We start from the raw sequence: 12,315 nt of genomic DNA, 5'->3' as shown, positions 1-12,315 counted from the left end.
CTAACATATTACCCATGTGAATAAAAAATCAATAATGCAGAAGGATTGATATAAAAAATGTTACATTTCAAAAAATAAATTAATGGTACTAAATTTGAAACATTTTTTGAAATAAAGGAAACCGCATAAGTAAATACACAAATATTTTGTTTGTTTTTTTTATTCTACAGCTAAAAAGTAACTTTAAAAGGAAATTCTTCCACGAAATCCGAGTTTTTTCTTTTTTTTTTCCTGAATAATCCCAGCAATAACTAGATAGATATTCACGAAACGTCACCCAAGTCGCTTTCTAAATGAAATTTACAGATCCTGGCGTCTGAACAGGCAGAAAAACCCCACTTCATTAATCCAATTATATCGATGACCCCTCGAGCCATCAAATCAATTATTACCTTGTATCACAACATATACGGTTTCAGGGAATTCATTTCTGATTTCTGTCTGTCTTCGTGGACACATTAGTTTGATTTGGACATTTGGCCTGTAGGAAATCTCAGGAGTGTAAAATCTCGTGTTTATAGCCAATCAGAGCGGATTGGAGTAGTCTCCGCGGACCAGCTTGTTTGATGTCGGATAATATTGTTTTGAAGGGCAAATTGATAATGCAAGATTACGGTTAATAAGGACTCGATTAGAAGCACCTAATACATATTCTGAATGAAAGGACTCATTGATCTCTGTTCAGTTGGGCCCTTTACACCCATGTCTAACTTAGTGCACAATTCTGATGATTCTTTCAAATGATCCCCATCTCAATAGTATCACGTATACGTGAATGCATTTCTCTTCTAACAGCAGTTTCTTTCCATTGGTTATTTCTGATGATAGAAAAGGTTTGTCCATTCTTTGTTACTCCTCGAAATAACCCATATGATTTTATTGATAACACCGTAATCAAAAGAGAATTTTTATTAAAAATCATACATGTATATAAAAATCAAAAAGTTGATATTGTGCAAATGACAAATTATTTGCGACTGACTTTATTTTCTTGTAATGTACAATGGTAAACATGATCTACCCAACTACAGGTGGTTTAGCGGTGTCATATATAATAAGTCCTTGAGGAACACATTGTAGAACAGACTGGTTCCACACCTTATGTTCTGGACATGTCTTCTCAAAAGCATCACCAAAATCATCACAGTGGATGTACTTGGTTGGTTCGTTGGCGATGGCATAAAAATACAGCCCAGGAACAGTGTTACATGGGTTTGCAGCGTTGGTGTGATAAGACTCCGTGGTTGGGGTTGGATTCAGAATGACTACATCTCGATAGAGACAGGTAAGGTACTTCTGCGACCAATAATGATGCTCTGGGCAAAGTTTAACCGACGCAACGTATGGGAGGTTGTAGCATTCGATATAAGCTTGCTCGTTGCCTGGGTATGGAAAGAACATATTTTGGTTGATGATGTTTTCCGGGGTGCATGGATTCTGGACAGTTCCAGGGCTTGGGCTCGGACTAATTGTGACGGGGATCGGGGTAGTAGGTCTCTGTGTGGTGACGACGGCTTGGGTTACAACACGGGTGGTGCTTGTGGCAATATAAAGTTGTCCCGGAACACAGGTCTGGTATGATGCAATGTACACGTCACCAAGAGGACATAAGACTATGAATGTGTGACCTTTGTCGTCACAGAAGATAAAGCGATCGTTTCTTGTCGGATATGGGAATATTTGTATATGTCCAACAGTTGGATCACATGGGCTCAAGAAATTAGCACCTAAAAGAGACAATTGTTCCTTGAAGGTAAATTGGAGAATGTCATGATGTATAATTGCACATATAATAAATAAGCGTTCTGGAAAATATGTAAAAAAATTGAGCAAAGTTAAAAGATGGAATATTAAATTCTCATTCCTGTGTACAGAGTGATAAAAGAATTCTAGTACTTGAAGGATAACGTACCGGGCCCTTGGATTAGAAACGGACTCTGAAAGAGGGTTGTGGTGGAACAATTCTTTACAATATCATTTTCAACACAAAGGGCTTGACTATCTGTAAATAAAATAAATGAATCAGATATACTATAAAATGCCCATCGGCCCGGGTAATCGCTTAGATCACACAGACCCTATTTCTTCCCACTAAAATACATACATGCATGTATAGAGGTTGATGACAGCATATAAATGCCTTTCTCCAATTATTCTTAAAAACAGGTAAAACAGATAAAATCATTTCTTATGTTTTCATCATCCGCAGGATAATATTAGGATAAAAAGTTGGATCTATATAGCATGGAGGTAACTCCAGAACAATTTGACTGGATCTTCGCTGTAGGAGAGCATTTAGACAAAACTACCATGTACGTGCATTTTGTTTGAAAATCAAAGATCTTGGTCTTATTTTGATGAAGTAATGATCTGAAAATAAAATGTAACAGTTGACACTTCATGTGCATCACTAGTAATTACCGATTTTATTTCTTATATGACTTTGAAATCCTGTTGTGGCCCACCCTATCCAAAATAAACATCGATTCCACACAAGATGAGCGTACTTGTGTATAATAAGAGTTTAAACAAAGTTTACTTTAAATTATGACCGAGAAGAAGTAAAAGGAAATTACTGAAGAACACGAATTTACGTCAGTAATGGTAAAATGATATACATGTAATCACTATTACTTCCAAAGTTTATCTACTTTTAATCATGGAAAAAAAATTGAAACTTTTGTGGATTCACATTACTTCACTCACTTGGTCTAATGTTGACACCTTGTGTGACTTCAACACGGAAGTTACTTTTGCATGATGCTGGAAGGTTGCTTACAAAAGCCAAGGAAATAGTGTTGTTTCCTTTGATGTAGAAGGTCATTGGTCTGGTAAAGGTGGTTATCCGCTGAAATTCGTTTAGAACTGAGCTGGCCTTAGCACTGGTTGATCCGTATATCGTCACCGATCCCTCTGTTACTGTTACCTAACATAAAATACAATACCTTACAATGTGGGATATGATAAACATACATTTTTAGTTTTGCAGATTTAGTACTTTTATTTTTATCTCTATAACACGAATGTCTCTATTTAAAATATTGTAAATATATTTTATTCATTTCATTTTGTTCAAGCTGTACGCACTCTGACAGAGGATCCGTCCTGGAGGCTAGGCAGAACCTCCACATTAAGTGGAGAACCACATGGGAAGGTGTAGGCAACCGCACTGGGCGTCAGCACAACGGGGGCTAGAAAGAGTTCAGAGAGTATCTTAACATTTAAAAGATATTTATCAATATATAAACATTTAAATTTTCATTGTTGAAAAGTGGCATTTTTCTTCAAATGTAAACGATCTTTGGTTAAAATGTTTCCAAATCAACGGTATCAAGTGTGAGAAGTTTTCATGAACATACCTGTACATGAGACTTGTTCAATTTCTGCTGTGAGGGAGTCTAAATCATTGAAGTTGTTTAGGAGTTCTACGTGGGTACAAGTCGGCTGACTTGCAATACCTTCAAGTTCTGTCTGTAATTAGTAATTGGTATAGGATGGATATTACAGGTATGTCGGCAAATTTTCTCGCTTACTCGAACATATTACATCATTATTCAAACGGGATTTAAAGAGAAAAAAGAGGAAAAAAATGGGATCAAGTGACCGCTAATATTTCTAATTTTATTTTTGTACAAACCGAATCCACTTGTGGCGTAACTCCAATAGTGAAGATGGTAATGCCACTCTTTTTGGCATTTACTGCTGCCTGTAATGTTTTAAGTTTGTTTTCTGATCGCCCATCCGTGATCAATACAATAACCTATAAGTTAATAAACAAAAGGAAATATACATGTACCAGTTGAAAACGCAAATAATGGTACCAAAATTATTTATATATAGAAAAATTTCTAATTTTTATATTTCTTCGTACGAGAAATGATTCGTGATTACTGGAAATAAGATGGATTACCAGTCAATGCTAGTTAAAAACACAAATACACTGCATTTGTCGAAATTTGAGGGATTTGTTTGCAATCAATGTTGTAAGAAAGTTCTAGGAAATCATACCTTTACCGACCCCAAACGTCCACCATCTGCCACGGGGAAAATGTTGTCCACTGCATACTGGATTGCTGCGTCTGTCTTGGTACCACCGCCATTGAAACGAACTCCTGATACGGCCTTATCTACAGCGGCGTTCGAATCGTACGTATTAAGTTTGAACTCTTCGGTAACAGAAGTGCTACGGTAATGATGAAAACAAGAAGTAATTAAGAATGAAATGTGAAATATATATCAATGAAACACAGGTATTATCAAAATTCCTACAATTACCTGTATTTTATGAGGGAAACCCTTGTTTCGTTGAAACCAATGTTGAACTTATTGATGACGTTTCTTACAAACATTGTAGTGTTTGTGAAGTCAAGTGATGATAAAGATGATGAGGCGTCGACAATAAAGGCTAAGTCAAGATTATTCTTCTGTGAGCAACCTGCAAGTCGACCAAAACATTTAGTATTGGGTGAAAGAAAGGTAAACGAAAATCTTATTTGAAAAATGTAATGCTATCATCGATGCGTAAAAAGTATCATATTTGTGCTTTTAGGTCCATGTTGCCCTCATACCCCGTCAATTACTGTAATGCAAACTAGACTACTGTTACCAAGTATGTGGTTTTATCTCACCTGTCTTCAAATTTTGGGCTGCTTTGTAGAACACATTGACTTCTTTTGTTGGTCTTGTCGTGTTCTTCCAGAAGACGGACTGGTACTCTATACCCACGGGAATTCCTCCCGCTCCAGCCTGAATCGTTGCATACATGGCAGCCGCCAATCCAGAGAACAATGGTTTTCTTAGATCCGCCCATGTCACGCTGGACCAGTCAATACCTAGTTTTTTCAGCATTTGCTTTTCATTGGTGAGTGTTCCTGATATTTGTGTTAGTCTAAACTGAGCCTCGTCAACCTATAAAAAACAATTGTTTCATTTATAATTTTGTGTAAAAATTTGTTTCTAACTGAGCCTCGTAACACTGTTATAAAAAAAATCATTGTACCATTTATATGTTTGTGTAAAAAAAATTATTTAGAAATTCTCCAGTTGTTATGCATTAGGTTATTAAAAAGGGTCCATACCTTACCCTTTTCACTATTATTATTACATGACTATCACATCAAATTATGTAATATCAAAATTAAAAAAAATTACAAATGCAAGCCAAATATATATCCTCTGTAAAAATTCTATCACCAACTTTCCGGGTGAATCGAGTTTGAAATACGGATCATAATGCAAAGTTTAAAATTCTGATGTAGTTTGTAGACATAGCCAACTTTGTCATTGATTCAACCTCCATATTTAGATCTGTTTAACGGAACATACCGGTAAATCGATTTAAAATATAAATAGGATTGTATAAAGTTAATGAATAAAACTTTAATTTTTTATAACTGAAAGTGCAATTGAACTTACAGAAGTCTAACTTCCTTTTGAGATAGATAATGATAAAATACGATACCTGCCAGATTCCTCCATTGTATCCTATTCTATAAGTATTTGGATTGAGTCCGTCTTGCGTCTCCACATAGGCTAGTCTTCTCAAGTACATTCGATCATTTGGGAAAATACAAGAATTTTTTATTAAATTAACTACTGCCTCAACAACATCTGAACCTTTTGCACCAGGAATACGCGTTTTATCAGTGAATTGTCCAAAAATACCTAAAATTGACACACTCAATAATATAACCAGAGTCCTCATTTTGTTTTGTTCTTAGATCATGTACAGCAAGTGAAACAAGTTTTCACCAAGAGAAACTGAGCCAAAGCTGTTAGATACGAACAACTCAGCATTAAATACTCTTGAAGGAGGGTATTAATACGTTATCAATTGTCAAACAAAGATCTATTACAAAAATTGATAATTTTAATTTCACTAGGCACAGCCCAAAAGTAAATAACAACACCTTGGTGTGCGCCAAAGAAATCCATTGCAACCACCTTAGTTTATGGTATTCTCATTCGGCAGTTTACTATCGTATCTATATAAATGTGTATTTATCTAATCTTGTTTAAATAAATATTGTTTCAAAAATGACTCCAAAAAGTCTTTGATAATCCTTGTTCAGTGTACGTTTAACTTTAATGACATAATAAATTCAAAACTTAATGTTTGAAGTCCATCTACTAAAAACACTCATTTATTGTTCATATAATTAAGATGGTGCATTAGTAATTTTGTAGCAAATAATACCATGATAAATGATTATGAGAATTATCACAAGGATAGTGCGTGGGTGTCAATGCTTCGAATCGTAGATGTGTGGTCCAACAAATTTGTCAGTTGAATGAACACTGCAGGAAAAAAAAAAACCCTGAGAAAAAAAAGTGTCCAGAATGAAAAAAAAGACTTTCAGTGTCATGAATTTCTCTACATCATTTATTTAAGTAGCTTACATCAGTCTGTATTGCATTTATTCATGAACATATTCAGACCATGCATATCATATCGTTGCTGCAAAAATTCCCTCTATGAAATCATTTATTTTCCAAAAGCCGAGCTAACAATCATTATACAAGACTGTGCCATTTCATGAAATATTTCTCCAGATGGACATGTTCTCATAAAGCCATTCCAAAACCCGTCACAGTGAATAAATTTGGACTTGTCAGTAGGGTGAACAAAATATAAATCTCCTCGTGTATTTTTGCATGGATTTGGAATTGTTTTATCAAAAGCCTGAGTTTCTTCGTTAAAAACGAATTCATTCACACAATTCAATATATCAGGGTTAAAAATTTTGTCTGGCGGACATTGTACTGTTTTCTTGGAATTTATTCCCAAACATTGATAATATTCGTGTTCATCACATGCGGGGAAATACAAATTGTTATTCATGAAAGCATGTACTGTGCATGGGTTCTGATGACAGTTTTGATTAGTCGTTGCTCGGTGAGTTGTTGTTGATACAGAATTTGTTGATGTAATCTTTTGTAATGTTGTGGTAGTGGGAATGCCACGTGTTGTTCTAACAGGTGAATTCGTAAAAGTCGTCTTTGTGTTAGGAATAGTGGTTGTCGCGGAGTTCGAGGGCGCTGTTCTCGAACCCATGATCACCGGGGGTCCAGTGGTAAAGACTATAATGATGATGGGTTTTCTGCTTGTGCTGTTTGTTGCTGGTACCAATGACGTAGGCGACACAATGGGAGTTGTCGATTGGGTGAGTTTAGTTGTCGTCGAGGGGCAATGTGCCTCGCATAAATTTGTGGCCGCGCAGAATAACTCCTTATGTGGACACTGAACTGTGAGGAGCTGGCCTTTAATGTCACACATCAGGAATTTGGTTGGGTCATTGGGGTGTTGGGCGACTGTTATGTTCCCGACACAAATATTCGGGGTCGTCTGATCTACAAATGACACGATAACAAGAAAAAAAGGTGTCTGAAACTTTGCAAGAATCACATTATTAAAAAAATTGGTTTGATACACATACATTCCAGTCGAAAAATTGAATTCATTTCAATGTTAAAACATCATGAAGTTGCCTGTTCCTAGTATATGCTCTATCTTCGAAGGTTTGCAAAATAATGCTTCGAAAAGGATAGATTAATGTGCAAAGTATGGGAATAGTTAAATTTATTAATTATTTAATATTCACAAACAAACTATATATTACGTTTTTCCTGATAGATGACGTGTCTGATATAAAAAATATATATCCAATTCATGGACAATATCCATGAATTAATGAAACCAACTTTAAAAAAAAATTAACTGTGAATAATTTATTACATGATTATCTGTGTGTTAATAATCTTAGTGGATGTCAAAATAAATCACAAATAATTTTTCCTTTTTGAACTTGATCACTGTCACACGTAAAAGGACTGTCTTTTCTATTTATTAAAATGTACAAAATCGTGGATTTTTTAAAAAAAAAAAACCTCTAAAATTAGCTCACGCAACAAGAAAACCAAAACGGGCAATGCAAGAAAAATAATGACATTAATAAAATGAATTAATTTAACCTTTGTCTGTCATCCTTTTCATACTTACATGTACTTGCTGTGGCAACAGCAGGCGTGGAAGGTGCTGTTGACGTTGTGGGTACTGATGTTGCGGAGGTTCCTGGGGTTGCAGAGGTTGCTGGTGTTGTGTTCATTGTAACATTAGAACAATCTTTCTTGATGCCTTGCTCTATGCAAATAGTATCAGGCGCTGGAGTGAAGGTTGAGATTAATTACATGTAGAATAATGCATTCTCAATGAACTGCTGAGAGTTTGTGCAGTTTGCCACTTTTATTATAAATAGTAAGAACTTATTTAAGTACTTGCATGCAAACTGGAATGTCATCTTAGATCAAATTGTTTTAAAGGCGGTACCTACATACTGAGCTCGGTGGTCCCACTTGAACATCAATGGTATAGTTATCCATACAAATCAATCCTAGAACACTCTTCATACTGATGTGGTAACTGGGGTTGTTGTCATGGAGATACAAGGTCAGGGGATTGAAGTTATCTACTGTGGCGGCAAGGTCATTTTTAGCTGTGTTTGGCTGTCCAAACATGAACGAAGTATATAAAGTCCTCGACCCCGCACCAACTGAAATCTGTATATGAAACAAAGAGGTTAGCGAACATATTAAATTTTGCTATGTTTTTAGGAAAAAAAAAGATGTACGTATAATACCTACAATAATTAACTGTAATAAGAAATTTAATTTTACAATTGCAGATTCATTATCATAAATGCAGTTTTTTTCACTTACAGGAAATGCTGATAAAATTTGTAAGTACTCAACAACCTAATTAAACTCGGGATTTCGGTATGGGATAAGTATGTATACGCATGTACTTAAGTGCATTTACTGTAATCCTAGGTGAAACAAACATTCAAAATCAAAATCTTGAAAACAAGATATAAGAAAATAAGCCAGTTGTTACGTAACATTGTTGAAACACTGAGCAAAATGTTAAAGGGTAAGCCCTTTCCTCCGTACTTGAACTTGGCTTATCTGATATAAATCCATGAACACGTTTACATCATTCTGTTCTAAAAGTATTGTCTGTATTTTGGATCGTCATTGTAATGTGACTGCGTGCAAGTTTTCTGCATTTTTGAATCACATGAAATTTCCAGCTCTTACCTTAATCGTGGTACCGTAAGGATTGTCAGGGATAGAAAGTAAGGCGTCCACATTACAGGGATGGGTAAATCTTCCACTGGACAATTTCACTGGTGCTAAATGCAATCCAAACTTTAAAATAGCTAAATAATTGATAAATGACGTAATCGTGTAAAGAAATTTGATTAAGAATTAAAGCAGTAACATGGGCATCGCTTAGCGTAACATTCCTCTCGCAAAAGAGAATAGATCTATCCAGATATCAAGGCAGCGTTCGACATCGAACTCTATGCAAAATACGTCACTTCTGTTACACCCACAAGGAAAAAATTACCCCCCGACACACACATTCGCGTTTCTATGTCCTTTCAACTTAACTCTGTTGAGAGGGGAAAATTAAGTTTACATGTTGATTTGTAAATGCTTCCTTTTTCTACATTAACAGTATCTATAATTTGGCAAATATTTACCTCGACATATAGCTTCATCCATTTCAGCAGCAAGGTCTTCCAAATCCAAAAAATTGTCAATGTGAGTATAATGAACACAATTTGGTTGGCTGCTGATTTTATTCAAATCATTTGAATTAACGGTTGAGCCAATTGCAATGGTGAATAGAGTTACATCACTTCCAGTTAAGACAGAGGATTCGATTTCGGATTTGGTCTTGTTGTCAGGCGGACTTTTGGTAATAAGAATCGCTACTTGCGCGGCACCAACTCTGGCTCCGTTTTTTGCAACGAATACTTCTTCCCTCGTTAGTTTTAAGGCCTTACTTGTAGCTACCGATCCCCCGCTCAAAGGCATGGAATCGATGTGAGAAACCACGTCTATTTTGTTTGAGTAAGAATTCAAATGAAATGAAACATTTGCTTGACTTCCGTATGTAACCACAGCGACTTGAACCTTCGAACTAGAAACAACTAGACCGTTTATTATCCTTGCGATGAAATTTTTTGTCTGTCTCAGTTCTGCAGAGTTAACATTGGACGATGTTTCAACAATGAATGTAAGATCTACTTGAGTAGGCACGCTGCAACCTGCGGTAAAACACTTAAAAATTAAAATATTACATGAATATTCAAACTAACTAATAGAGAATTAAAAATGCAACGGGTTCCTAGCCGGGTTGTAAAGTTTTGATTCTCTTAAAAACGACAAGAAAAAAAATTTAATTATTCTGAGTATGTACAGAAGGTCGTGAGTCTAGGTAACTTACAAACCAAAAATTAGCTAAATACTATAGTATCTGAAAGTGTATCTTAAAAAAAAAAATACTAGTATACGACTGGCCGACTAATCATGTACATGTAAAATGGTATTAAATTTATTATAAAAGTCAATGACGATATTCGCAAATGTTTTAAAATTACAAACTTTATAAATACATCCGCATCATAATAAAATAGAAAATAGTAAAACATGCACTGTAATCACCTTCAGGCATTGCCTGCATTGCTGTGAGAAAAGCTTGCTCGTTTCCATTTGTTCGAAAGTACTTCTTCCAAAATTTTGCTTGGCCGGGTTTTGAAAGGGGTATAGTTTCGTTGGTTTTTGCTTTGAGATAAATTGCTGCAGCAAGTCCGGAAAATAAGGGTTTATTCAATTCTTTCCAGGTTATTCCTTTCCATACCACAAACAATTTATTGAACACATCTCTGTATATATTTTGCAAAATGGGCGTTCCCGACTGGGTATAGTTAAACATTTCTTCATCTACCTACAATGTAAATTAGAGCTATATTAACGTCTTGTTAAGTGTAATGACAAGACATACTCAAAAATGCTAGACTAGTATGTATCTTAAGAACCCTGTGAAAAAGTTTATTGCTTATGTACATTTTATGTATAGTTTTCCTGTCAATTCACGATATCTTTTTACACATTTTCTCCAAATATTTACTTCTATATCTAGGCGTACATGTATGTTGAAACTATATTCAAATGTTATGAGAATAATAATATACATGTATCCAGAAAACAAACTTTTAATCCTCTACTTTGAAACAAATCGGTTTGAATATAAACACAACTAATACAAGTATATCTTTTATAAATTAAAAACCTTCTTTCTTCACTTTTCCGGTAACTTTTGACCCTAAAGTGATATGGTCCAAAACTATTATTAGAGTCAAAGAGCTGACACATGAATTTATATTTTTCTTGTAAGCCTGACAATTATGTCAATTCTAATAAAAACAGATTTATAACCTCAGTTTTCAATGAGTCACAAGAAAAGGAGAAACCAAATGAATTACAATATATATCATACATATAATAAAAGTCTGGAGACGTCGAATTCCCTAACATTAATGGCATCATACTATCCAAATAACGTAACGACTTCAAATTTTATATCGTAACTTGCCTTATTTAAGTAGGAATAAACGTGCATATGGAGTTTCTGTCTCTCGGTTGATTCGATATGCAATGCATACTACACATGCACGTACGAAAAGTTTCAAAAACAAGACACGGTATTGTCAAATAAGTTGATGACATAGGGATTTAAATTAAAAATTGACTTCTTTACGCACCCATGGCACCTGATCACACCTCTGATGTTTGTAGATGTGTTTCCTCTGCTCCAAATTTGTATTAATTCAATTGACTTATGACCTTGATTACGGTTCGTCATGTTAATATGTTTGTATTTCATACCCACTGTACGCGTTAGCGAAACATTGTTCTCAAAAATAAACTTCATTCTAAATGAATATGAAAAGGTTAAACTAGAGACACAAATAAAACATGCTTTTTCAACAAGTTCACATAATATTTGTCGATAGGTTTTCAAATTTTCAAATTTGATCATTTGAGTTCTAATACTAGTAATTAATAAAGAATAATAAAATTTAATACTGTTTAAACTGACGACTGTCAATCGTTAGGTGTGATGTGAAATGTTTATCGTGTGTAGTTTACCTTCCAGATACCACCATGGTCCGCCGGAAGAAGAGCAAGGCCATCATTAGTCTCAAAGGAGGCGATGCGTCGAAGAAAAAAGTGGTCATTAATTAAACATGCATCACGGAGAAGTTTGACTGTTGTTTCAACAACCAAAGGTCCATAACTATCTGCTACTCTGGTCAAATCAGTTTGACCTTTTGCAGAAAGCGCCCAGAGGATTAACACTGCACATAACCGTAATGTGTTATTCATTGTCTCTTTTCTCAGATTTGCTTTAAAGTTTCCAAACCATTGGCACTCCAATCACTTTGATAACTTAACAGACATTGTGTA

The 12,315-nt window shown here is 35.0% G+C and overlaps 2 protein-coding genes across 2 annotated transcripts; both read right to left on the bottom strand.

Annotated features, from left to right (window-relative positions):
• Nucleotides 1–894: 894 nt before the first annotated feature.
• On the bottom strand, nucleotides 895–5,807 carry LOC134264402 (uncharacterized). Its single transcript, XM_062746698.1, has 10 exons — nucleotides 5,462–5,807; nucleotides 4,629–4,908; nucleotides 4,276–4,435; nucleotides 4,009–4,183; nucleotides 3,638–3,760; nucleotides 3,360–3,471; nucleotides 3,088–3,191; nucleotides 2,707–2,926; nucleotides 1,913–2,002; nucleotides 895–1,727 (listed from the first exon to the last, which is right to left on the bottom strand). The coding sequence occupies exons 1-10, from the start codon at nucleotides 5,702–5,704 to the stop codon at nucleotides 1,018–1,020; spliced, it is 2,217 nt and encodes a 738-aa protein (XP_062602682.1). The 5' UTR covers nucleotides 5,705–5,807; the 3' UTR covers nucleotides 895–1,017.
• A 578-nt stretch (nucleotides 5,808–6,385) lies between these two features.
• On the bottom strand, nucleotides 6,386–12,315 carry LOC134264391 (mucin-5AC-like). Its single transcript, XM_062746687.1, has 7 exons — nucleotides 11,998–12,315; nucleotides 10,510–10,792; nucleotides 9,543–10,112; nucleotides 9,094–9,188; nucleotides 8,331–8,556; nucleotides 8,000–8,161; nucleotides 6,386–7,350 (listed from the first exon to the last, which is right to left on the bottom strand). The coding sequence occupies exons 1-7, from the start codon at nucleotides 12,232–12,234 to the stop codon at nucleotides 6,485–6,487; spliced, it is 2,439 nt and encodes an 812-aa protein (XP_062602671.1). The 5' UTR covers nucleotides 12,235–12,315; the 3' UTR covers nucleotides 6,386–6,484.

Source organism: Saccostrea cucullata, unplaced genomic scaffold (genome assembly GCF_032062105.1).
Source record: "Saccostrea cucullata isolate Sc308-1 unplaced genomic scaffold, CSIRO_AGI_Scuc_v1 ctg4189, whole genome shotgun sequence".
Classification (NCBI taxonomy): domain Eukaryota; kingdom Metazoa; phylum Mollusca; class Bivalvia; order Ostreida; family Ostreidae; genus Saccostrea; species Saccostrea cuccullata.
This window is presented reverse-complemented; position numbering and strand designations above follow the sequence as displayed.

Coding starts and splice junctions, on each gene's coding strand:
- LOC134264402 (XM_062746698.1), bottom strand. CDS start 5,704: ATGAGGACTCTGGTTATATTATTGAGTGTGTCAATTTTAGGTATTTTT. Junction 4,436..4,628: donor AGCCCAAAATTTGAAGACAG/GTGAGATAAAAC, acceptor GTCGACTTGCAG/GTTGCTCACAGAAGAATAAT. Junction 4,184..4,275: donor GTTTCCCTCATAAAATACAG/GTAATTGTAGGA, acceptor TCATTACCGTAG/CACTTCTGTTACCGAAGAGT.
- LOC134264391 (XM_062746687.1), bottom strand. CDS start 12,234: ATGAATAACACATTACGGTTATGTGCAGTGTTAATCCTCTGGGCGCTT. Junction 8,162..8,330: donor GGGACCACCGAGCTCAGTAT/GTAGGTACCGCC, acceptor CCTTCACTCCAG/CGCCTGATACTATTTGCATA. Junction 7,351..7,999: donor TGTTGCCACAGCAAGTACAT/GTAAGTATGAAA, acceptor TGTCATTTGTAG/ATCAGACGACCCCGAATATT.